A 25694-nucleotide genomic window follows, 5' to 3' on the forward strand; every position below is an offset into this window, starting at 1 on the left:
CCCCCTTAGAAGCCTGTCTGCTGCCTGCCTGCCGCGTTTATAAACATTGTAGCCGGGCACATCCAGGTCCTTCCTTCCCTTTTTCTCTCTCCCTCCCCCCCCCCATCCACAGCCAGGGGGGGTGAGGAAGGAGGGGGGTGCAAAGGCAGATCTCCCCCCCCTTGAGCCCCCGCTCCTCTCTTCCCCCCTCCTGCTCCTCCTCCCCCCTCCCTCCCTCCGCTTTCCCTCTTCCTTCCTTCCTTCTTCCTTCCTTCCCTCCCCCCCTCCCTCCCCGCCGCCGCCGCCGCCGGTTCCAAAATAATCCAAGCTCAACTCTTGTTGCAAACAACGGGGCGAGAGGCGAGGGACGGTTCATGGCTCGGGCGGCAGGGCCACCATCTTCCGCGCTGCCGAGGTTATTACTATTACTATTATTATTATTATTCCTCTGCTTGGTGGTTAATCAACAGGTAAGCCGGGGCAGTGCGTGCGTGCGAGTGAGTGAGTGTGTGTGTATGTGTTTATCTCCGGGGGGGCCGAGATCGGAGGCGCGCACGGGAAGGGGGCCGGCTGTGCGGCGGGCGGAATGGGGTGGGTGTCTGCCTGCCTGTCTGTTTTGGGGTTGGGGGGTGGGGATCTGGGGTGGGGGGGGGCGCAGAGCCCTTCCTGCTTGCGGGGTGGGGGGTGAATGCGTAGATCACAGCGTTGGAGGGTGTGGGGGGGGGGGAGAGATCTCGCAACCCGTGCATTGTGTGAATGCGTGCCATAAGCAATCAGGGACGCGGGTGGGGGGGGGGGGATGGAGCTGATAGGGAAAGCAAGGGGCAACGTGGGGAAGGAAGGAAGGAGGGAGGGGGGGACTTTCACTTTTTTGGGGGGGGAGACGGGAGGGGGGGTCCGTAACAACAACAAAAAAAAGTGTGAGAACGGCTCAGATTGCAGAGGATCGCTGGGAGGGGGGGGGCGAAGGAGGTGTTTGAAACCTTCCGCCTCCCTTCTCCCTCCCTCCCCCCAGCCCCCTGTGCTCCTGATCCCCCCCCCTTCTCCTCCTCCTCCTCCTCCTCCTCTTTTGTGGGTCAAAACCATGTGCTGATGCCTGGGAAACGGGCGGCTTGAAAACTTGCAGGAGCCCCGGCGCTGGAGTCAGCGGGGGTCAAGTTCAGCAGCCGAGGCGAAGCCGCGGGGAAGCCCTTCCCCCCTCGCCTTCCCTCCTGCTCCCTCCCCCCCGTCCCCCCAAACAAGGGAAAAAGAACTTCTGAAGCTGCCTGCCGTCTTCCTGACTTCTCTCCCCTCCGCTGGGTGCCGAGCTTTGATTGAATTCCCCTCCGGAGACCCACCAGGCTAGAGAAGGGCCAGTAGGTTGCCCGGCCCAAGCCTCGCATCCAGACAGGGGGCTTGCAAAAAAAGCACACCATTGACCAGTGGTTGGAGCTGCGCCTGGAAGAAGTTTTTCTCCCCCCCTCCCTTCCTTTTTCTCCTCCCTCCCCCCCTTTCTCCTTTTTTTTGGTCTCTTTTAAATGGGGAGCCTGACAGCAATCCAAGCTCAAGAGGGGAGACCATCATGATAAGTAGTAAGTCGCAGGGGGGGAGGGAGGGAGGTGGGGAGGTGGGTGGTTGGGTGGGGGGCAGACATCTGCCTTGCATGTGCCACTTACAGGGGTGGTGGTGGTGGGGATAACCCATGTGCAGAAAGGCATGCGGTGCTTGGTGCATTTATCACAGGGGAAGGAGAACTAGATTACTGCTTTCTTTCTGGTCCTCCCCCCCTTCCCCCTTTTTCCCGAAATAGGTGATATCTTGGTGGGGGGTTCCATCTTTTAAAGGAGTTAAAAGTTTGGCTGCTGAAAGGCTGGGACCCCCTGCTCAGTTCTCTCGGGGTTGCTATAAGTTACTTTGTCTAGCTCCTTATGGTCCCCCCTTCCTTTTGCTTACACTTGGGATCTATGTGATAGATCCTCCCCCCAAATGCCTTTTGAAAGAACTGAATGAATAGAGAGTTCAAAACTTTTCTAATACTTTTAAGGAGAAGGATAAGAGATTGGTTGCAGGGTGCGGATAGCGACTTGTGAAAGAGAAGGGGGGGGAGTATTGTGATTTGTTATTAAAAGCCCCAGGAAGGAGAGTTTGGTGGAGTTGGAGGGGGGGGGACGTGCAAACTTGACACTTTCTACCCCATGGGTTGCTTCTGATCTCTGTCTTTGATGATAAAGGGTCGTTGGCTCAGAAGCACTTACAGTGGGTTTTTGTTAGGTTTTATTTAGTAGAATAAGGTGGGTGTTTTTCAGGGTTTTTTAAAAACAATTATTTTGGTAAACAAAGTGTGATTTAAAGACCCAGGACCTTTTCACATCATCTGCACTCACCTCCAATTTTGGGAGAACTAAACAAGACCAAAAGTACATCTAAAGTCAGGCCACTATTTCCTCCCCCCCTCCCAAAAAAGTCAAACTCTGAATTTCATTGACTGCAAGAAAACAACCAGAGGGAGAGTGATGGAATGAATATGCCCAAGTCTTCATCCATCCTTTGCAAATCACCAGGACGCAAATGGGCCAGAGGTGGAGGAAATACTGTTTGGACAGAGGGATTGTGGACTTAGGGAAATTGGAAGCAGCTCTTTAATGAGGAGGTAAATTATCCCATGGATATGTGCAGCTTTTAGCACATAATGATATTTGTATATAATGTCATATGCAGGCCTGCTCACACTGACTCCAAGCCTATAGCATGAAACTTCCTGACTTTAGCTTTGGGCTAAAGTTCTGTCCCAACTTTGCCGGGGTTTAATCGCATTAAAAAGGAATCTTCCAACATGTTGCTTTTCAGTTTCTGGTCTCTTGAAAACTGTTGGTTAAAAAAAAAAATAGAGAGAGAGAGAGAGCATGTAATTTCTCTTGAATGTCAGAGTTAGGGATGTGAGTTGGTGGTGAGCGTTAGCTCCTGATGTGAAGCAAAACAAGAATAAAAGTTTACTGTAATCCTTTATTGAACGGAAGGTAGCACAGTTCTCCTGTTTAGAATACGTCCGGGAGGGGAGAAAGCTTTCCAAAACATTTCACCAGAGTGACATATTAAAAATTATAAAGAAGAGCAAATGCCTAAAGAGAGATTTTTTTTAAGTTCCTTTTTTTTTGACTTTCCAAGTAGATACAGGGCTTTCTTGAGCACACTATTTCCTGTAAATCGTGATGCTGTCAGAAACGTCTGGAAATGATATCAACTTTTTGCAAGTTTTTTTTTTTTGATGGCTGTAGTGAAAGTTTGTTATAAATTTGGCTAGTCTAAATACACCAAGCACTTTTTTTATTTTTCTTCAAAACGGGATAACATTTCTTTCTGCCTTTTTCTTACCCCTCCCCTCCCCAAAAGACATAAATGTTGGTTACTCTATGATAGATGACTCGACACCTACGTTGTGCTACTCTGAAACTGCCTGACTTCATATAAATCCTCAAAGCTCTGGCACTGTATTTGCACCTAAGATTGACGTGTTTTAGTTTAGGGGCTGTCTCTGGAAGGAAAGGTTGTTGTGATCCACTGTGGTACTTTGAATATGGCGGCCAACAGTTGCGTAGAATATAAATTTACTCTTTCGGGAGCCTGATGATTGCTTAAATGGATGATAAACAGCTTGGGACAGAGTTTGGATTGCTTTCACTGTGCATCTTGTTGACAATGGTGTGACCTCAGGTAGGGTTCTGAAACCCGTCCCCCCCCCCAATATACGCGTTTTTATTCTGACGCCCGTAAGGTACTGGGGTAGAATGTTGGCTGCTTCTTACAGTGGAATACTTGGATGCCACTCACTGATCCTTCTCCACGTAGGCAACTAGACCATTGTGATCTTATACCACGACAGTATAACGTAGTTTTATCTTTACTTTTCACATGCATGGCCATATGAAGTGCATGAAGGTATTTTTTTTTTTGTCTTTGAGGATTACGCTGCGCATTCTTTCCAGGAGTGAAGCATTTTATTTTAGGGAAATGAGTTGCATATCAATCCCGTGTAACTATGTATGATACAGCACGGGCACATTGGTCCTTTTAGAAAATCGCACGCACGTGAAATAATATAGTGTATTTTTCGTGTGCATGTATATATATATATATATGCATAACCCATATTGCATAAACAATATAGCCATTTAAGGTTTACATGCTATACTAGATGTATCATTTATGCAGTATGAGCCTAAACATGTTTACTTGGAAGGAAATCCCACTGGATTCCGTGAGATTCGCTCCAAAGTAAGTGTGTGGTATTGCAACTTTATTACATTTTTTACTCTGCTCTATTTCTTGCGTGCTTGGAGAATGTATACGGATAGGCTATTTGCATATTGTAGCTCTATTAAAAAAAAGCTACAGTCTTTACAGAAGAATTTCCTACAGTGGCTGCTTTCTAGCTTTTAGCATTCAGACTATATTTTGCCTTTTAAACTCTTTGATGCTCTTAGGGAGTGCCATAACTCTTCAAATCATTATGGCCGCGTGGACTAATTACTTGTCGCTAGTTAAGGTATGAAGATAGTTCACCGTGGGACAGTTGTGTAAAAACAACCCAAACCTTCAGTTTTTAGAGCCTGTAGTAGGTGAAGTTAGTAAGTCAGAAACATTGCCTCCTGAAAAACTATTTACAAAATCTTAAAAATGCACACATCTTTTGCCGTTCTTAACAACATTTTCCTGCTATTGATAAATTTAGCATGAGGTTTAAAGTATGAATGTGAATATTTGAGTATAACTGAGTGGTGAAAACTTGGAATATTTGAATCCAATAACTTTGTTGGAGACATGGACAGATCTTCTCTGTGACAATACTAGTAATGTTGCTGTACTTAGTGTGCAAAGCTCTGAAGGTTGTTGTGAAATCGTTGAGAAAGTTCATGGTTAATTTTGGGATGTGTCTGGTTTGGGGGGGGGGGTGGCCTAAAATGGGGGAGCTGTAGAAACTTTAAGAAGAAATTATTGACATTTTAGTGTGCTTGCTGTTGAAAAAAAAAGCCTCAAGGAATTCATAGGCCGCAATCCTAGGAATGTCTTGGTGGATTCAGATTTGACTGAGATCAGTGAGATTTACTTGTTGTGTAATGTGTTTGGGATTGGGGCCTTGGTTATGTGAACAGCAAGATATTCTGATGTTAGGACATTGTGCTAGTGTGTAAAATGAAGCTATTCATTCCTTCAGACTGACAACTTTCCAGTTGGTGTTTATCTTGCTTAATTTAGTTTCCTTAAGACAACTAGTGAGATAGTTTAGATTTGTATTTTTGGCAGTCTTGGGTAACTGTAAATGTAGAGTTTTCTGTTCCAGGTATTGTACCCTACAATTCAAAATGCAGGTGATTAAATGTAGGTTTATTTGATTTTCAAAAAGGTACAGAAAAGTCTTTATTGGCTTGTTTTATCTTTTGACATCCTAAAAAATGGAAGATCAGTTGCTGTTTTATTTCAGATATATATATTGTAAACCTATACGGCTGTCAATCAAATAATATTTAGCTGATTATCCCTTTAAAATCAATTAATTGATTAACCACATTAGTTAAATTTATTGACATTTGTACAGTGCCAAAGCACTTACATTAAACAGGTGTCATTTGGAAGTACTGAAGAAAGCTTCTACTATTGTTAGAAGAAAAAGCCAACATTTTACTCCTTGTTTCCTATTAACAGTAGCACACCAGAAATAGAGTAAAACAAAACGAAAACAAGTAGGTCAGGGTTACAGATTGAAATTTCCCCTCATCAATTAATCAACAAATTTTAGTTGATTGATCTACAGGTTCAAGCTTGTGACCATACTGAAACGTTTTAATAATTAGTTGACCACAGACCATCAGAAATGTTGGCTACAACATACCTATTTTTCATTTATCTTTGGTTTTCCTTATAGATACATTTTCTTCCCTGTTTCAGAGAGGGGTAGTTCTTTAAAAAAAAAGCACATGTGGTTTTGGAACTTCCTTCTGATGTACTGTCACAACAAAATGATGATTTAGGTTTGACAGTTAAAACCTCCACCCAAATATAGATAGATATATATATTTTGATAGTTCTGTGATTACGTTCAGTGTGATGAAGAACTGAAAGGAAACGTGGCAGTAGCTCCGTTACATTGAATTTGACAATTGAATTGTGAAAACCATGAAGACCCACCAGAAGGTCGTGCTGTAGTAACTAAATGTAAGCTAGTTTCGTACTATTAATGTCAGATGGGTTAATCCAGTTCAAATTATACACTACCAGCACAATTGACAGCCCATCTAGACTTAAAACAATTGGATTTAAACCAGATTAATTCCATTTTGGAAGTATGTGTGAAAACTCCAAGATCTGTCTTATCCTTTTAATAGTATCTGGACTTCTGTGGGACTTTAGACCATGGATGAAGGGTGTTAGGGTCTTTAGAATAGATGAAAACATATAAACCATTGAATAGTAAACTAAAGTTATACTTAGAATTTAATCTTAGATTGAAGCTAACTATTTAAAAGATCCTACCTGAGTGGGTTATCTTGACACATCCTATGCTTGTCTTCACGGTTTCCCTTCACTCATTAGTGAAAGCAATAGCATTCTGTGGTAACTTCCCACCGTATAGCCCAATTCCCTCCTTCATTGCTGAATATTTTGAAAGCTTTGAGTAGGGTCATCAAAGTACCTGAGTAACATTCCACAAGCCTTTCAAAGTGGAATCTGTGGTGGATGCCCTAGAATCGCCAGCATCATACCTCATGTATCTACTACATCTTCATTCTGTTCCTTCCACATTACTCCATCTAGTCCAGTTGCTTGGTTTATTTTCTCTTCTATGTGTGGATGAATTACAGGTGGTTTGAGATGCCCCTGTCTGAAATGGTTTCCGTAGGAAGAGCAATACGAAGTCTTACGTTAGAACTCTTTCCTTCAATTCAGCATGTTTTCTTAGAATTCTGTATGCGTTTGGAAAAGTCCTGAAGACATTCGTAGACCATTTTCTCCAATCTTCTGATAAAACTTTTTAACAATGAATAGCCGTAGTCACTGAAAAATGATGAATAGTCATAATGTTTGTCTAAAGAGTTGTGAGTTAGAGTTTTATAACTAAAAAGGCACCTGCATCCCAAGATCTACCTATGAAACGTAACGTTGGTGTCAATTACTGAATCTTGCGTACAACTTCTAGTGTTTAGGTGAGTTGATGAATTACATTACAGTGGGGGATGTTTAGTTTTACAATTGGCACGCTCTGTCTTCGCAGGCATTTTCTTATTCCAAAGTTATGGGTGACGCTCGAGAGTTTCCCTTAACGCTGAATGACTTTTTCTCCTCTGAAATTTATTTCATAAAAAATATTTAATTTTTCCAAATGTACTAGCCCCTTTAAAAAGTTGTAATAAACTCTTTACAAGAGGCTAGACACCTTCCCCTGGTGGTTTTATTTATGCAAGAAGGAAACTTTCTCTCCCCCTTTTCTTGCTCTTTCTCTCCCTCTTGTTTTCTTTAAACCGACTGACGTAATGCCAAACTTTGCTTTAAAAGAACAGACAGAAGTAATTGGTAGCTTTTAACTTTTAATAATGTTCTGGATTGGTTTTAGTGGCCTAACTGCCATTTTTTTTTAAAAGACTCAAGTAAAATCTGGCTTGTGGCCTGAAGAAGAAAGACCCTCTTGATGCAGTTATTTTGATTCTTGTTTTTCAATCAGTTATTTTCCTTTTTGACCTTCCCCGCTTAGCTTTGCTACGTTTCCCCAAAAGTGCTTTGCCAGTGACGGTGCATTTCAGGTTATGGTAACTCAAACTGGTTTTTAATAAAATTAAGTTTTTCTATTCCCCCCCCTCTCTTTCTCCCTTTCTTCTTTCTCTTCTTTAATCTGGAAAATCAATTCATCTTGGATTAATAATTGTTAGTGTCAGTCAAGTTAGTACTTTTAATAATGCCAAGGAATAATTTACACCTGTTAACGAAGGGTAGGAGCCGTGTGAATGGAACAGAAAAAAAATTCCAAAGAACGATCGGTCTGTTTCCAGTAAATCATAATTCATTTAAAAATACGTTTGTCCTTTTGTTCACTCTGTTGTTTATTTTACATTTGTATTTTACTTTGCAAATCTGAGAGTGAGGAGAAGGAAAACAGTCAGCCTGTGAGGCTGCTTTGTGCATGGTAGCAATTTTTTTTTAATTATTCATTTTAAACATTGAAACTTTTCAAAATATTGTTGCATATAATGTATTAATTGCTTTATAATCATTTTTGTTGGGTCTCCTCACCCACAGTCCCCACAGTCGTTTTTTCATGCCAGCAGAACAATCTGTTTACAACTGAATTAAGCAGCGAGGTTTTGGTGAGGTTGCCGCTGTTGCGACTTCATAAGTTGGCAAATTTGGGAATCTCTCAAAGACCGAGTCAGCTTGTGCCAGTTTTTCCTTCCTTTAGGGGAGGCACTCCACCCAGTGGACGGGTACCCCACCCAAAGCAGAGGACTATAATTCAGTGGCACCACTCTTTAAAATCTCTGTTCTCCCTGGAGTTCAAATTCTAGACATGTCTTGATTTTTTTTTTTTAGCTTTTAGTTCAACATCTCTGTATTGAAGGACTCTCTCATCTGCACAAGTTCATTGTTAGGCTACTTCTGAAAATCCTGCTTGCGTATAAACTCGCAGATATGTGAATACAATTTGGTGATGGTAACACAACTGTATTTTTTGACTTATTAGCTAAAAGTAGACCGTTGCAAATATCTTGCCTGCTCCCTTGATATGAACGTTTCTATACAGCCCCAGTAGATTCTACAACATGGTTTAAATGAAATATGCAGTTTTAATCATTTAGTCTTGTTGACAGCAAAGGGGCTAAACTAGTTTTCATGCCTGATGCTTTATGTTAATCAGTTTGTGGTTCAGTCTGTCCATAAATACACTTGCAAAAGACGGATTGATACCCAGCATTGTACTTAAATCTGATTTTCTCATCAATTTCTTTTCTGCTATTAACAGTTGCAGTCACTCAGTCCCCCAGTTTATGCCCATCATAACAGGGATGGATGATATCTAGACATTTGATTTTTGTAAGCTTGAGATATCATAGTATTGAAATGCCCCATATATTTCTATAGGATTTTACTAGGATTTTTTCAGAGATTGAATTTTTTGAGTGTCACGGCTTCTGTCCCTAGCAGTTAAGTTAATCATTTTAATAATGAGTGAGAAACAATTTGTTTTTACGTGGAGTATATATATAATGCATATGTTGAATGTGATGACAAAAATCTGCCTTGCCATTTTTTCCTGTCCTATGTATAGATCAGTCCTTTTAATGAAGAGCATTGGCTTGATCCTTGTGTTGATTCTTTTGAATTTTTATTTATTCCCCATCATTTTATATCCTACTCCCCCCCCCAAAAAAAAAGAAAAGAAAGAAATAAAACTCTCACTCTGTGTGACTTAAAAAAAAAACAACTCTAGAAGATGCTTGAAAAAATTTATCAGTAATGCTTATCTTCCTCGACGAGATATACTTTAATGCCGAGGTTCAGTTTTGCCTCAAACCATTTCAAACCACCTCTGGCTCAGGAACTTACCCTTTCTTGGTTCCTGGGAGATTAAGTATGACAGTTTGCATTATATAATGAACAGCAGCATTGTTTGAACAAAGGTAACATATTTTGATTTGCGTGCTTTTCTCTCCCTGGCTGTTGGCAGTAGCGTCGATCTAAAATGAGAAGTGATCTAACAATGTAAATATCTGAATTGGTTTGAAACGTATAGTACAAGGAATGGTGTGTTTGAAATCACGGGCTCTATCTGTCTAGCTGTAGACAGTAGATTCTCTCTTTCACACACATAACTACCTACACTGCATTGTTGCTGCCTTGGTATATTGTATGATTTGTGTGTGTGTGAGTGCTGTACATCCTGAAATGTTTAGAAATTTCTAGCCTACTCTACAAAATACGTGTGCTGTGCATGTTTATTAAAACTTAAAAAGTTTTTGGTGTGCTACTCGTTAGCAGAATATAGCCTATTCTGCAGCTGCACTAACTAATATCATTGCTATTTTTGGTCATTAAAGAGTTATAATCTGTAAATGGCACCCACGTCCCATTTAAGTCGGGGGCAGCAACCTCATTGTTTTAATGGGGCATGAGGTTGTGGCCATAATTAATGTTGCGGGGTAAAGCGAGACGTAACTCTTATTTTAAATGCTCCGTGCAAATACAGTGGGATGTCTTTGGAGCTTACTTGGCTGTGATCTGAAACAGCCTAAGTTAGGAAAAGAAAAGCTTCCCATCTGATGTTGTTCAATATGACTTTTGAAGCGTGTCCTGTTTCACACCTCAGTGCAACAGTTTTCACATTACATTACAGCAGAACAATAAAGGCAAGGATGCAACTCCTTTGGCAGAATGGAAAAGCCATTGAGAAATTGACACAAGATGGCACACATTGGTTAGCCAATAAAAAGCAATTTTTTTGTCTCCCTAAATATGTTTTAAAATGAGGTTTTTAAATTTTAAAAAATTGCAGTTACTTGGGCAGTGTCCATAAAGCAGGCGGATTTAATATGTAGTGCATTGTTCCTGTCTAAATTGGGGCAACTTTTCCCAATCTTAGAAACAGATAAACAAATTTCCCTTCTCTGACCCTTTCCGGCAAAAATCTGCAAGAAAGAAAGAGAAAGAAAGATTACTCTTTCCATCTGCCCTGAAGGTCAGATAACTCTGCCTCTTCTTGACAAATAGGAGAAGCGAATTCCCGAATGGGTGGCTTTCCACTAAGGAAGTTTGCTGCCCAAACTCCAGATGTTCGCATCTCTGAGCTCTTTGAAAAATATACTCCCAGTATGCTTAGACAATGCATCTGCCTAAGATCCCCCCCCCATAAAGGAGGTGCAGCAAATATACAAAATTAATGCCATCCAGTTGCTATTTGAGATGCCTTTCCATGGAGTAATTAGTATTATGCTAGGACTTGTACATTGTATTCTTTTCCAATAACTTGATGTAATTTAATCCCATGGATAGTGGCGACGCGTATTGTAGGAATGTCACTACTTTTTAGGGGGTAACTCTCATATTTCTTGTGTTATGAAAATAAATTATACCCAAAGGTGTTAGTAGTACATACCTGAGTTGAATGACATTCCTCAGTTTTGACCAAGGTGTGTTTTAGGTTTGGTTTGAGTCCTGGAATCAACCTAAGTCGCAAAAGTCTCTCTTTCACTTTTCTCTATAAAGGGTCCATGTGCTGCATTATTGCATGTATACATAACACCAGGTGCATGTCAAAGGCACAACCTTTTTTAAGGGCTGCAAATGACATTTAAAGTCTTTTTTTAGACATTGTAAATAAATATAGTGTCTTGATGCGGGTGCTATTTTGAGGGTGGTTAATGAAGATCCTGTTTGCAACTAAACAGCACTGAAAAATAATCTGTTTGGACAATTCTCCTATGATGTCTTGCCTGAATCGGGCGGCCCGCATTTAGTGCCGCAAAGCTATTTTAAACAATCTGCTTGATTTTGGCGTGGGCCAGTTTTGGAGACAATCCTATTAAGATTTCCACTAAGATTAATGAAGTGATTGGGTAACTGCACCTAATTCCCCCCCCCCCCACCATGCTAAATAGGCAGAGGCCATGTGATACTATTGAGAAAACTTTCGCATTACTGCCAGAATGTTGGGAGTCCATAAACGGAGAGTGAGCTGTACATTTCTTCCCCCCCCCCCCCCCCCCCGAGAAGAACATTGGTATTGGTAAGAATTCCTTGAGAATAAACCGAAATAACTCTGCTCTCTATAGAGAGCAGAGACCATTCCTGGTCTTACCGCACCAGGAATAAATGATCTATGGTACTCTGCTTTTATATAGGTGTCACTTTCTCATCTACAAAGCATGATACGGTCTCTTGTTGCCTCTCCATTTTTATCCTGCTTCTCTTCCCCCGTCAAAGGCTTTTTACGCTGTGTATATATACACATAGGACATGTCCCTTCTAAAAATATGCGCAAATCAAACTCCCCAAGTGTTACACAATTTTTTTTAAACAGAAAGTATCTCTGTTTGTTTTGTCCTTTCTGAGCCCTTAATAAGTTTAAAGTATTTGCTGTGATGTAATGAGAATTTTAACACAGAGACTTAGGGGGAGGGACCGGGAGGGGAATGACCCCCCTCCCCGCAAAGTCCTACTTTTACTTTTGACTAGGTTTGTGAAGTATGGTGTTTATCGACTCTGGGGAAGTTGGGCCATTTTAAGAGGCAGTTTGGCTTGTTTTGTTACGTTGGGATGAAATAAGAAAGGATAATGAACTCAAGGCATTAGCGTGAATTGGTTGCCTTGAATGCAGGCTTGAAGTCTGGGATGAAATTAGGTTTGCATGCAGAAATGAATTTGACAGGAAGCTTTTTGTATATTTAATTGAGGGGATCTTCCAGTTGACCTTGGTCTTTCTTGAGGATCCGCGTCCGAGGTGCAGGGCCAAAACAGAAGCTTTGACATCCCGCTACTGCATAGGATGCTGTGCAAACGGGGTTTCCTAGTGTAGCGGTCAGCATACTATCTAGAAAGCCAAATGGCTTGCTGTAAGTGTTCCTAAATTAAATTTAATAAGGCTTAATAAATATATTCCACCATGTTCAAATCAACAGAAATTATCCTTTTATTGGAATCATTTTTATTTTTATAAATTTTTAGAAGAATTAGATCTGAGATTTCTCCATATAGAAATGCTGATTGCAGGTGATTTTAACAGAAGACAGGGCTTGCTATTAGGTGCATAGTGTATGTTATGTGCCATCAAGTCACTTCTGGTTTATGGTGACCCTATGAATTAATGACTTCCAAAATGTCCTATCGTTCACAGCCTTCCTTAGGTTTTGCAAGCTGTACCTATGGCTGTATTTAACCCTAAATCTAATTTATTTGAGTAAATCTGTGTCCCTGTTTTCAGGCAGTCAGATTGGATATGAAGTGTTGCTCAAGGAACTTACCAGTTCTTGGTTCAAGGCTCAGACAAAATGGCATGCTCTGTAGAAATTCAGCAGTGGGTCAACACATGCCTACATAGTCCAGAAAAAAAACCCAGATGTTCCCCAGCTAACTGATACCGTTCTGGCCCTTTGTTTATCGAAATGTCCCACTGAAGCACACTTTGTAAAGTTCCATGGTGATGGTGGAATAGAATGTAAACTTAGAGTTGAAATGTCTGTTGGGAAAAGTGGCTGGAGGCATGCAAACTTGCTTCTAGACAAGATCTAGTGTGATACATCAATCGATGGAAACTTAACTGTGTGTGTGCATGGAAGCCTTTCAAAACAACTGTTGTAGGGAGGCACTCAACCAAGGCTACTTCTAGTACTCTATCCACATGGCACAGATGATTGAAGAAATAGCAGAAGGAGAAGATTCTCATGGAAGACCCACACAATACCTGGACAACTTTAAAAGAGACCCCAACAGCTGGCAGACAGTTCCACGTTCTTCAGCCTATCCCAGCTGGGTTAAATGCAATATTTCTCTCGGAAACCCAGAAGCTTTAAGCAGTATCTCTGATCCTTCCTGGTAAAGGGGAAAATGCTGTTCAAAGCATTGCAATGATGATCCGACTCCAGGGATAACAAGAGAAAGAAATTTTACTAACAAGAATAGAAGCACCTCTTACATAAGATATTCACGTAGGAACATTTAACTTAAACTTCATAAAAGTTAACTTGTTTTAGCTCCAAGCCAAGGTAAGAGAGAGTAGAAGAGAGGTCCTGTATAAGATGAGACAGAAGGCAAGAAACAGAGAAAAAGGCTGAGAGGGTAGGGCAACTGCCCTAACCAATGAGAGGGTAGGGCTAAGTGTACCCAAGTGAGACAGAATTCTCTTAACCCTTTCCTTCCTAGATTGTCTTGCATGCAGAGTTACAGTATCCAACAATCCCAACCCCAACCAAATTCTCAGCGGAGTGTAAGAAACCATTACATTTGTAGCAATATCAACAAACTTCTGGGAAGTTCAGGAACAAGGGTTGAAGACAACTCTGTTTGTCCACCAGCAGAGGATGTTTAGACCCTGAAGGTGAAGGTTCTGTTTAGCTGTCATCAATAACAGCCCTTGATAGATCTTATCTTCTGCATATTTTATTGCAGGTTAAGTTTATTGGGGTTAAACCACACGGCATTGTCCTACTTTACTATTTCATTTTTTTGTCATTTAATCAAAAGAAACATTGATGCTTACATTGTAAAGCATGAGCCATAAGCCAGAGCATCTTTGGTTGACATTTTGGTCTGAAATCAAGAAGACACTAATTGTAATTTTAACCTGAGTTACACCCTTCTATGTCCATTGGAGTCAATGGGGATAAGAAGGGTGTAACTGTGTAAACTGCCTTGGCCAAACGATGTTTTTCATGTATTTGGCACAACTGTGTGTTTTAAAGTGCTGCTATATCATCATACCGCATATTTTGCCGTCTGTTACTGCTTGCATCATTCTTGAGAAACTTTGATGGATACAGAGATTCAGCAAGTTACGAGAATGGAATAGTGGAATGTTTTTGAGAACTTTGGAGGGTTTTTTTGTTTGTTTGCTTCTGAATGTTGAAAGTACAAGAAATGATACATGGTAGCCTAAGGTACCTGATATTGATGCATCCTGTGTTTGTGGCAGGGTGGTAGAAAACTCCAGAGGGATCGCGGTAATAATATTTAGCTAAGAAGCGGTTGGAACAAATGGTTTCATATCAGTCCTTGGTAATCTTATTCTGCTTTAGTCATTCCACAGCTCTGAAAGCTGCAGTGTTGTACTCCCCCCTTCCCTTTTATTCCAAACAACCTGTTGTTCTGTCAGCTCAATAAAACTGCTTTGTGGGTTCCCCCCTCCTCCTAAGTAGTACATAAACGTAATTGGAACCATTTGTAATCAGAAGGGTGGGTGGGTGGGTGGTGGTGGGGGGAGAAATTTGTTTCGGAAATCTTCAGTGTCATTCCAAACAAGAAATGTTAAAATGCCAAAATTTTAAAAAAAGTACAGATAAAAGGATGTAGCTGTGGAATTTGTTCTGGTGGGCAGAAGGATCGGTGGTTAAAGACGCTTAGAAGAAGCATTTTTTGGCATTTATGGCCTCAAAAGATGTAAATCTGAAGAGCAAAGAATCGGCAATGCAGTAAAAGTCTTTATACCTGGAAACAACTTCTACTGTAAGGGCATATGTTCATTTATTCTTTTTTTTCCTTTTGCCTTTTCATATCAGATGGAATTTTGAAGGGAATTTGATTAAAAAGCCATGAAGATTCAGGCTTGGTGACAAAGCTTCTTAAGGTTCCTCCTGAATCGCTTTCAGGAAGGGCAGGGATGGAAGAGACTTAACTTATTTTGATATTAAAATTTTACCTTAGGTTTTGTTTTTTGGCATTCAGTAGCAGAAAGGGATAAAACCAAAGATGTTTACTTGATTCGAAACAGGTAAAACTGTTTAGAATTGGAGGCGTGAGAGAGAGAAAGTGAGGGAGGGAAAATGGTGTTCAGAATGTTACAAAGCTGAAGTCTTTGTGATCAGTTTCCCATCAGATTTTTGAGTCTTCCTTAGTTAAAATCTAATCCTTCTGTGTCCCGAGCAAGTGAGCGGTTTCCTGTTCAAACAGGATAACCTAGCAAGCTATAGGATTTCCGTGCCTCTCCCTTAGTCCCTAATATTTCACAGATTTTGTTTGTTTTTTTTGTTTGTATCGAGAGGGTGACATAGTGATGGAGACATATAACATGTAATAATTTTACATGTTTAAAGGCCCCCCCACCCCGCTTGCTGTCAGGTAGCTATGCTGTTTCTCAGAACAAATGCCTCAGTAAGACCGTTTATGCACTGGAAGTTTCATGCCAGGCTGCTGGCTGGAGTTTTAGACATGGCAGGTTGCCCTACCTCTTCCTGAACCCACAGGGGGGAGCATTTGGCCTGGTGCACCTCATTCGCCCCCAATTTGTGCTCCTGCACGGGAGCTGGGGCAGTGAAGTTCTCAGTGCATAAACGGTCTAACTGGAGAAAAAAAAAATGAAACCAAATTCTATTTACACGAGTGCAGGAGTAGTAGCAGCATTTCCTTCCCTCGCATAAAGAGTTTACCTTTTAGTTATTTTGATTTTGTTCTACCTTTAAGCTGTGTTTTACTTGTGATGATGCACATAAACACTGAATGGAACTCAGGTTGTTTTGCAGTATGTTGAGCAAAGAAAGAAAGAAAGAAGGGAAGGAAAGAAGGAAAGAAAAGAAAGGAAAGAAAGGAAAGAAAAGGAAAGAAAAACCTGTCCTCAATATCCTTCTGAATCAGGGTTGGATCCAACTAAGTTTTCCATGCCATTCTTTCATTACTACTGTCCCACACATTTTTCATACATGCAGGTCCCATGGTCTCAGCATAACTTTTTTTCCTGATCAAATGGAACTCTTTTATTTTTCAGCAGGAGAAAATCTGTCAGGGTGCAATCCAATTAATAGGATACACTGCTATTTCCAAGTGTCCATCTTCTTACTTAAATAATTTCCATTCAAATACGTAATTTAGAAATGTGGCCCAAGCCCTTATAATTCAGTACCCTTCATAGGTGCTAGGCTGGCTAAAAATATGGTTCCATTTAACACACGGCAAAATACATATCACCTTTCTTTGAGATGCGGCTTTTCTCTTAATTTTTGTTCACAGTGATTAGAAACTTTGCACCTTCATTCTTTTAGCATGGGATTCCTTTCCTTCCTTATCTTACTGTTCTTTTGACTCAAAGGGTTTGAACAGGTCAAGATGCAACCTTTTTACAAGCAATCATCACAGCTAATTATTTAGTGACTACTACGGTAGTTTTCTGATCCTCACGTACAAGGAAAACCGGACCCTTTTTTTTTTGAGATGGTGAATTCACGTCATCTATTAGGAGGAAGGATTTCACAGTCCTTAATTCTTCTGGTATTAAGTTCATCCTGATGGTTTATGGGGAGGGAAGGCGGCACTGTGCAGTCTAATCTCAGCACATCTCAGAAGCTCAACAGGGTCGGTACTCAGGGGGAGGACTGCTGAGGAGGACTCTGTAGAGGAAGGCAATGGTGAACCGCCTCTGTTTCTTAGTTGCCACGAAACCCCCTTGCTGGGATCGCCGTCAGCTGTTTGTGACTTGATGGTCCTTATGTACATAGTTTGTGATTTAGAATGATCTATTTTGAGCAATCATTTACCCAGAATTTACATAACTTTCAGGAAAAATATTGTCTCGTGTTAGAATGCAAAGTTGAGAAATATCAATACAGATGATTTTTTTTCCTTTTTTATATATTTAGTAGGTGTTTGTCTTTTGACTTTACAGAAGTTGGGGATAACTAGTATTTACCTCAATAAAATCAGAATCCAGTAGCACCTTTAAGACCAACAAACATTTATTCAAGGCGTGAGCTTTCGAGTGCAAGCACTCTTCCTTAGTCTGCACTCGAAAGCTCACACCTTGAATAAACCTTTGTTGGTCTTAAAGGTGCTACTGGACTCTGATTTTATTGTGCTACTTCAGACCAACACGGCTACCCATTTGAATCTGGTATTTATCTCATTATTGTGTTGCTTTTCCTTGATATCTACTCATTTTTGATAAAACTTTTTAATATCGGTGTGTTTTGTACTTTCCCCCCATTCCTGTCAAAATCCTTTTGAGTTACCCCTACGGACTACCTTTTACTCTTATATGTAATAGTTCAGAGTTTCTCCTTAAGTTCCAGCTGCTTTATTAAAAAGAAGGAAAACTAAGCTGGTGTGAATTTCAATAATAGTTTTTGATGTGTGGAAATATTCTCCTCTGTCCCATACAGTCTGATCTGGGACACTTATGAGCCATTCTGTTCTTGTTACTATGTGCTAAAAATGGTCTAGCTTTTGTTTGACAATATTTATACAGCCATTCATTGTACACTATAAAATTTTTTATTGGGATGGTTATTATTATGATTAAAACATGGGCCTTATGTGGAACAAATTTCTTAGCATCCAGGTTTTTTAAGACTGGCTGCTTGATACGTTTAGAGCGGCCGAATGGGAAATCGGACATTTTAAATTACATATTAAAAACGGACGTGATGCTTTTTCCTAATGCACATGGTAATTAAACACTGATAGAGTAGTTCAAATTTATTTAAAGATTTTAAGGGTTTGACGCTGTGGGTCTGAACTTTATTTTTAATGATGATGATAATATTTATCTTCAAATATCCCTTCTAGTTTGCCTCTTTAAAATTTGTACTGATTTTTGGCCCACTGATTCGTTTTGGATTTTGTTACAGCAGCAAATCCAGACTCCCCCCCAACCTGCTTTTATTAAATAAGGATGTTTTAATGAATAATAATTACTGACAATAAGTGGTTATGAATTGTGTCTACGTGCGTATCTGCACACACCGTTCTCAGAGTATACGAGACTCCTTGTCTAAAGAACGTGGATTCTCTGTCTGCAGGGTTTGCCATCATCCCACTATTGGGGGTTAGGAATTAGTCCTGCGTGCTTAGCTCTATGTTCAGAGGGGTGCTTAAAAAAAAAAACACCTGGGCACTGACCATGACTGTATGGAAAAGGTATGGCAGGGTACTTCCTTCCCCTTTAAGTAGGCAGAGATGAATTGTGATTACACTATGATGAAACATGTATGTTGGATGCTTCTGAGACCATTATAAGTGATATTTATAATATGTTAAAGAAGTGCCAATGGCGAACAGCAAGATCCAAATTTCTCCCTTACCCTAAGATAAGCACATATTGAATTCTACTTTAATAACTCGGTAGGCTTACTAAAGTTCTTTTCTCAGTAATTTGTGTCCATAATGACAGATTGCGAAATGAAATTTCAGGACTATATTGGCATAACATTCAGCAGTATGTCATAATAGGATCTTTTTCTCAAAAAGCTTTTAGGTCTCTTTGTGTGTGTCCCCCTCCCCGCCTTGAGGCTGAGCAAAGGAAACAGAGCACCCGCCATTCGCAGTAGTTTTTAGTTAAAGGTACTAGAGCTCTACTACTGGTTCAATATCACATGTAGGAGAAGAGCTGTTTGCAAGATTTGATGCCCGGCATAGAGCCCACTTCTTTTTCGTGAGGGGTTGGAAGTGGGCTGACTTAAACTGCAGAAGCAACCTGAAGCAGTCGATGGGGCAGTAGTGTCTTCAAAAGGGGTCAAGGGTGCTGTCTGAAGGAATCTTCTGCAGTGTCGCACAGGGAGCTATTAGGTAGAACATTGCTGTGTATGGTCTGAGAACTTTGCTCCCAGCATCAACTGTGCTGGGGAGTGGACCTCTTGGCTTCGACATGGCACAAAATGTGTTTGACTGCAATTGTATGATACATCGGTAGTAGTAAAGGAGAATTTCGCCATGATACTGCTGAACTTACACGCTGACTCCCCATATCCAAACACCCATACATCTTTCAAGAATAATGACTACCACTCCCTCAGAAAAGTCCATTTGACGTTTTTCTGATTTGGGGTCTGGACTAAGGTAGTGGTAGAACAGTATCGTGGAGTTTTGCCATTGGCCCCTGCTTCCCCACCATCTTTCCATTTCACTCATTCAGAATTACAGAAGGCAGGGAAGCAAATTACAGTACTAGTACTATTTTCTGATCCCACAATAAGGGTTCCTGGGGAACGTGGACCAAAATTGAATGAACAGTACAGTTGGGAAGTTGAAACAATTTGATGTGAGATTGAAGGGAAGCTGAGATTGTTCATGTGAGGGGCAACTAGTGGGATGAGGGGAGGATTTTAGAACCTTCATGGTCTGCGGGTAGGTTCTACGAATATTTCTCTAGAGGTCTGTGTGGTGTATGGTCCCGAACTTCAGGGTCCCAGGACTGGAAAACCCTGGATTTTAAGCACATCTGCTGACAGTCCTTCCACAGAAGTTGTGATTAAACTTAGGTTAGAATCCTAGTTTTGTGGAGATGAAGCAAACTCTGGTTTGCCTGGGCCACCTGTATTGTGACAGTGAGAAAAATTGGAGCTTTATTTCAAGACTTCTCAAATTGAGAAGTCTTCCGTTCTGCTCCATGAATGGTGGGAAGTGAAGGAGGGAGGAGAGCTCATGAGCACAGCAACAAGCTGTGCTTCTTCTTGTCACGGGCAAAAACTCTACCTGTCATGGACTCTGAACAATTGACTATAAGTGTGTCGTTGGGAGTTCCATGTGAAATCAAGCCATATTAAAGTTTTGGTCCGTGGCTCTTGAGTTTAGCGATTTCATGCCCTCTAACACGCTTCCTCTCCCAAAAACGTTTGATAAGTCTGTGCATCAGCCACTTGTGTTTCAGCTACAACAATCTTCCCACTGTTCCATCCAGTTCGTACTGTTTTCTCTTCTTTCCTGTATGCCTGAAAGAGGGGATAAGTGAAAGCCCGTAAATTCTGAGGTTAAATGTAAGAGGAACAAGAGCGGGAGTGTCACAGATGAGGCTTGAAAGATAGACAGCAATGTGACAGGATTTTCTCCAAATACGTCTTGATTTCCATAGTCTGGACCAGGGGTAGTCAAACTGCGGCCCTCCAGATGTCCATGGACTACAATTCCCAGGAGCCCCCTGCCAGCATTTGCTGGCAGGGGGCTCCTGGGAATTGTAGTCCATGGACATCTGGAGGGCCGCAGTTTTGACTACCCCTGGTCTGGACTGTACTGTTTTGAATCTAACCATTGTGACAAGTTCAGTTTCTGCCATTAAAACTAGAGCCTGAACGTGCATGCAAGTCGGGGAGTATAACTGAGTTATCTCCCATTTTTCCAGTTTGCGGTAGCATTAAAAAAAATATCCCCCTTCCTCCAGATGCTTATGTCAGCCAAAACACAATACTACCTGGCTCCTAAATGATTTGTAACTTTACGGAGTTGAAATTCATTAATGTCCTGAATTTCTGTGGGGCTTTTATATCTAACACGGTAACATCATTTCAAAAGCCTGATTTATGTCTGACAATGCAAAAATGAAGCCTATAATTACACCCGTTTTATAGATGGATGCATTGAGGCAAAATTACTTGAGAAATTGTACAGAGAATTAGGGCAAAAGAAGAAATGGGATTCAGAAATACTGTCTAAGAGGGAAGTTTTAATGCAAGAGTCTGTGTATTTATTTTCCTTGAAATATTTTACTTTGTGATGTCACCTGTTACTGAGGTCTGACTAAAAAGTTTGTATGAACAACAGTGTAATTCTAAACAAAGTTGCACCATGGTAATTCCACTGAGGTCTTTGGGATTGTACTGTAAGGGAAGAAATCCATTTGTATATTTGCTGTTTGGCTTGATACACATGTGACACCTAATACATGGTAGTGTGATAGTCATTGTGCAGTAGAGCCAGCTTTGTATAGTGGTTAAGACTGTGGACTTCGAATCTGGCATGCCAGGTTCGATTCTGCACTCCCCCGCATGCAGCCAGCTGGGTGACCTTGGGCTCGCGATGGCGCTGATAAAGCTGTTCTGACTGAGCAGTAATATCAGGGCTCTCTCAGCCTCATCCATCCATTAGTAAATAATTTGAAAGCCATTTCTGATAGCTCTTTGTCTGCATTGGTCTGAGTCTGTTTTCAGGTTCTTACGTGGTTGCAGTGGCTTGTCTCATCAGCACAGACTGGATGAGTGCAAGAAGTAGTCTTCTGATGGTAGCATACGTTCAGATCCCATGACTGCACACCCTTGGGAACAATCTTTTAGAAGCAATTTTAATGTAGCAAACTGGGAAGTGGAAGTGTGGTAGAATGCTCAGATAACCATATAATTTCTCACATATTCTTGTTCAGTTCATAATGACAAAACAAATTAAACACTGTTTGAATATATATGTTCAATGAACATTATCCCGAGGGTTTTTCAGTCCTTAAAAACATGATCGTTTTGAATGTTCTAAATCTGCTGAAGTCAAGGTTCCTGGAGCCAATCACATAATGACAGTGAAGGCTTGGCATGGAGGTGACTGGGAACAGTGCAGAATTAACCTGTCCATTGTCCCGTCACAATCTTTTCCTATTCTGCATAGTTCATCCTACTCTTTTACTATACCAATCCAGGGGTTCTTTTGAATGGTGTGAAAGTGCTCCAAGATCTTGTAATCTTTGTTGGAGACCCAACAAATCATTAATGTTGTATTGCTTCTCCCTGTGTTCGATGTTCAGTTTTGTGGGGCTTAACAGTTCGTGAGCCGAAAGAATCCCAAGCATGATCCGTGCCCTGTCTTGTATTTAATTATCTCGTTATTATTAAAGTGGTCATGAAATTATATATAAGAATAGAGAGAAATAGGAACCATTAAAAACAACAACAACTTGAGAACGGATGCTGAAAAATAAATGTAACAAGCATATTTCCAACGTGGTTCCTTTGGTTTGCTAATGGATCTAGCTATTCTCACTTCTGCCTTTTGCTTTGCTCAAAAAAGAATTCGTGTTCTTGAGTCACTCTTCGGCATTCATAAGGTTCTGTTTGGGATAGCACTGTAAATAAAGCAGTTTAAAACAACTACACTTGGATGCACTAGCTTGTCTAGATGTTTTGGTGATCAAGAATGTCCATTCTCAACCGTCCATTGTCAAAATGATATCAGTTGATATTTAGCGACAACATTTGTAAATGTTCAGATTCTGCTGCGGTGCTTCCGAGAGCACCAAGAATTTCTTACTGCAACTAGATATAAGCACATTTAGTCATGGGGAACGTCTTTAGTAACTCACTGGGTTGGTTTGGAAACATTGTACAGGATATGTGTGGGGTAGGATAGCTGGACCCTCCCTAACAACACCAGGAGGGTTTGTGCTTGTTCTGCTGGCTATGGACTTAAGTAAATAAATCTGAAATAGTAAATAGTTGCAACAGATCCACAAGACCGAACTGCCTGATGGATGCTTTACATAGATCTAGGAACTGGCTGCATGATTTAGGCAGTAGCACTGTTGGTGATTTTATTTATGGATGCTAGTTAAACATGACTCCTTCAGGTATACAATCCAGTGAGTCCAGATGAAGGCCAAACACATACTCCTTCTCCCCAAAAAACTTAGTCAGGAATAATCTTCTAATTAGTCTTGCATATAGACAAAACGCCTGAGTACGTTGGGACCCATAAATCAGAAGCCAAGAACTTCAGAACTTTCCTAATAAAGATCAATAGATTAAGTAACAATTATATGTTTTAATTGATTGAATGTCTGATGAAGAAACTTTTGCAATTTGAATGTTTTCAGACAGGAGGATCCCTTATCCTATCAAGTGCCATGATTGAATTCCTGTGGTCTAAATTTAATATTAAAGATTTAGCTTTCAATCTGAGTCACCTAGATTGTGATGATTAAAAATCCAGTGTTGATTATACTTCGTATAGGTTCCATATAAGTGCTTTTGCTACAGCAAAAAAGGGATGATGGATAAAGGATAGACATTCTCTGCACAGATTAACAGAGCAGCTCTTAAAATATGCCAGTTCCTTAGTTCTACATAAGAGTATAGGGATAAAAGTTTTGGTAACATTTCCTAAATATGTGGATGTAAATGGAGGAACCTCTGGATCCATTCTGTCAATAGTGACTTTTTCCTCTGGTGGAAGAAGACATCCCCTGACACAAGGTCCTTCTGAATCAAGATGGGTCTTGGTGCTGAGCTAAACTACTATCATTAGCAGAAAAGATTGGCCTCATCCATCCCATAGTGAGCAGACACCCCGCTCTTAACACACTTTCTCACCTGTAAACAGGCATTTATTTAAACTAAAATTTCTGACCTGTCAGCAAGCCCATTTGGAGATTTCTGAACCAGCTAATCTCATACATACTACTAAAAGCTTAGATCAGGGGTAATCAAACTGCAGCCCTCCAGATGTCCATGGACTACAATTCCCAGGTGCCCCTGCCATGGAATTGTAGTCAATGGACATCTGGAGGGCCGCAGTTTGACTACCCCTGGCTTAGATATACTACTAAAAGCTTAAGTGAAAAAATGAAGGAACAGCTAAAACTCTCAGTTCAGACACTTTTCTGGACAAAACAGTTTGAATTGACTGAATCTAAAATGACCCTCTAAAATGTGTTGATTGATTGATTTACTGAGTAAAATTGTGAGTTATGCAGTTTGAGAAATGATGCAAAACTATTTGGAAAGAAGAGCTGGCAAATGTGTACATTTTTAAAGCATTGGTTCATTGATTTATTGTAAAATGTATGAACTGCATTTTGACCAAAAACTGTATACCAAGTTAAAAATATCATATATAACCACTTGAATCAACTTGAATCAAAACCATAACTGGATAGATTGGTTGAAATCAATGGAATGTAAATAATCTGAAGGCTAAGAAAGCAATCCTAAACAGGTCTATTCAGAATCTCACTTAGGATGATTTAAATAGCCTTATTACCAGGAAAATGTTTTTAGGATTGTATTAAAAGACAGAACAAGATCCAGTAATTACTGCGCAAAATGTTAGGGTCTCTTAAAGGTAAAGGTAAAGGTATCCCCTGTGCAAGCACCGGGTCATGTCTGACCCTTGGGGTGACACCCTCTAGCGTTTTCATGGCAGACTGAATACGGGGTGGTTTGTCAGTGCCTTCCCCAGTCATTACCGTTTACCCCCCAGCAAGATGAGTACTCATTTTACTGACCTCGGAAGGATGGAAGGCTGAGTCAACCTTGAGCCGGCTGCTGGGATTGAACTCCCAGCCTCATGGGCAAAGCTTTCAGACTGCTGCCTTACCACTCTGCGCCACAAGAGGCTCTTACTTTCCACAAAATGTTGGGGTCTCACTGTGGAAAGTAATTACTGGTGGAATCATTTTCAAAATTGGGTACTATGCTTATTGCAGTGGTCAGACAGAATATAAGATCACCTGTACAGAATGTGCAAGCTATATCTCTGAGGTCCAATGAACTGGGTAATCCTTGAATCCATTAGGAAAGTCATAATAATTAAAAAGTTACATCATAATGTTCTATCATTTATTGTTTTTATCTTTAGAACTCGGATATTTTGGCAGTGGAGGGTTTGTTCTTTGTATAGGAACCTTGTTTAATGTATATGTATTTGATAATTGTAGCAGATTCTAAGTCAACTTTCATGCGTTTTTGTAAAATAGATTTCATGTAAACCATGACTTACGTGTCAATACAGACCGGTATCCCCATACCTACGTGAACCTGTGGCCAGTATTGTACTATTATTAATATATATATAAGGACTTGTCACTGATGAAAGAATCTCACTGAAAACAGATATTACCAGGATTCCGTTTACAGAAGCCCTACAGAATAAAGAAACAAGGAAAACTACAAAAACAGGACACTTTTCTTTCTTTTATGAATATATTTATTATATTGCCAGTGGATAGGTCTGTTTCTGTCTGTTCAGATAGATAGTTTGACCTATCCCAGTATTTTTCCAACAGTGACAACCAGTCCCTTAACTAATCTATTATCTGATAATCAAGTCAAACTTCATTACAGTAATTCAGAACAAGTTATATATAGACAGAAGCATAAGAGACCAAAACAATATGGTCATTAAATGTAATACAATTTAAAACAGATCATAAAATAAAAGTTCAAACTTAAAAACGATACTATTTGGAGTCTTGAGCTGAGGGCAAGACTGAGCCTCTTGCAAGTATTATCTGATAGTTAACTTGTTTATTTAAGTTAAATATATGGATTGATTTCCGTGAAACTTATGTCTTTGTAATAGAGATA

At 40.4% G+C, this 25694-nt stretch overlaps 1 protein-coding gene across 6 annotated transcripts in view; it reads left to right on the forward strand.

Annotated features, from left to right (window-relative positions):
• Nucleotides 1-227: 227 nt before the first annotated feature.
• Nucleotides 228-25694, forward strand: part of TRPS1 (transcriptional repressor GATA binding 1) — a 263798-nt gene continuing 238331 nt past the window's right edge. For 2 of the 6 annotated variants that reach the window (XM_077351624.1, XM_077351628.1), the window contains exon 1: nucleotides 228-449. Coding sequence is in view for 1 of the 6 variants with exons in the window: in XM_077351627.1 (XP_077207742.1) it covers nucleotides 1541-1550 (10 nt within the window). In the remaining 5 variants the exon portion in view is untranslated. Of the gene's footprint in view, nucleotides 450-1085; nucleotides 1551-25694 lie in introns of those variants that run through there. The other 4 variants (XM_077351625.1, XM_077351629.1, XM_077351626.1 and 1 more) reach the window with 2 other exon arrangements.

Source organism: Paroedura picta, chromosome 9 (assembly GCF_049243985.1).
Source record: "Paroedura picta isolate Pp20150507F chromosome 9, Ppicta_v3.0, whole genome shotgun sequence".
NCBI classification, from domain to species: domain Eukaryota; kingdom Metazoa; phylum Chordata; class Lepidosauria; order Squamata; family Gekkonidae; genus Paroedura; species Paroedura picta.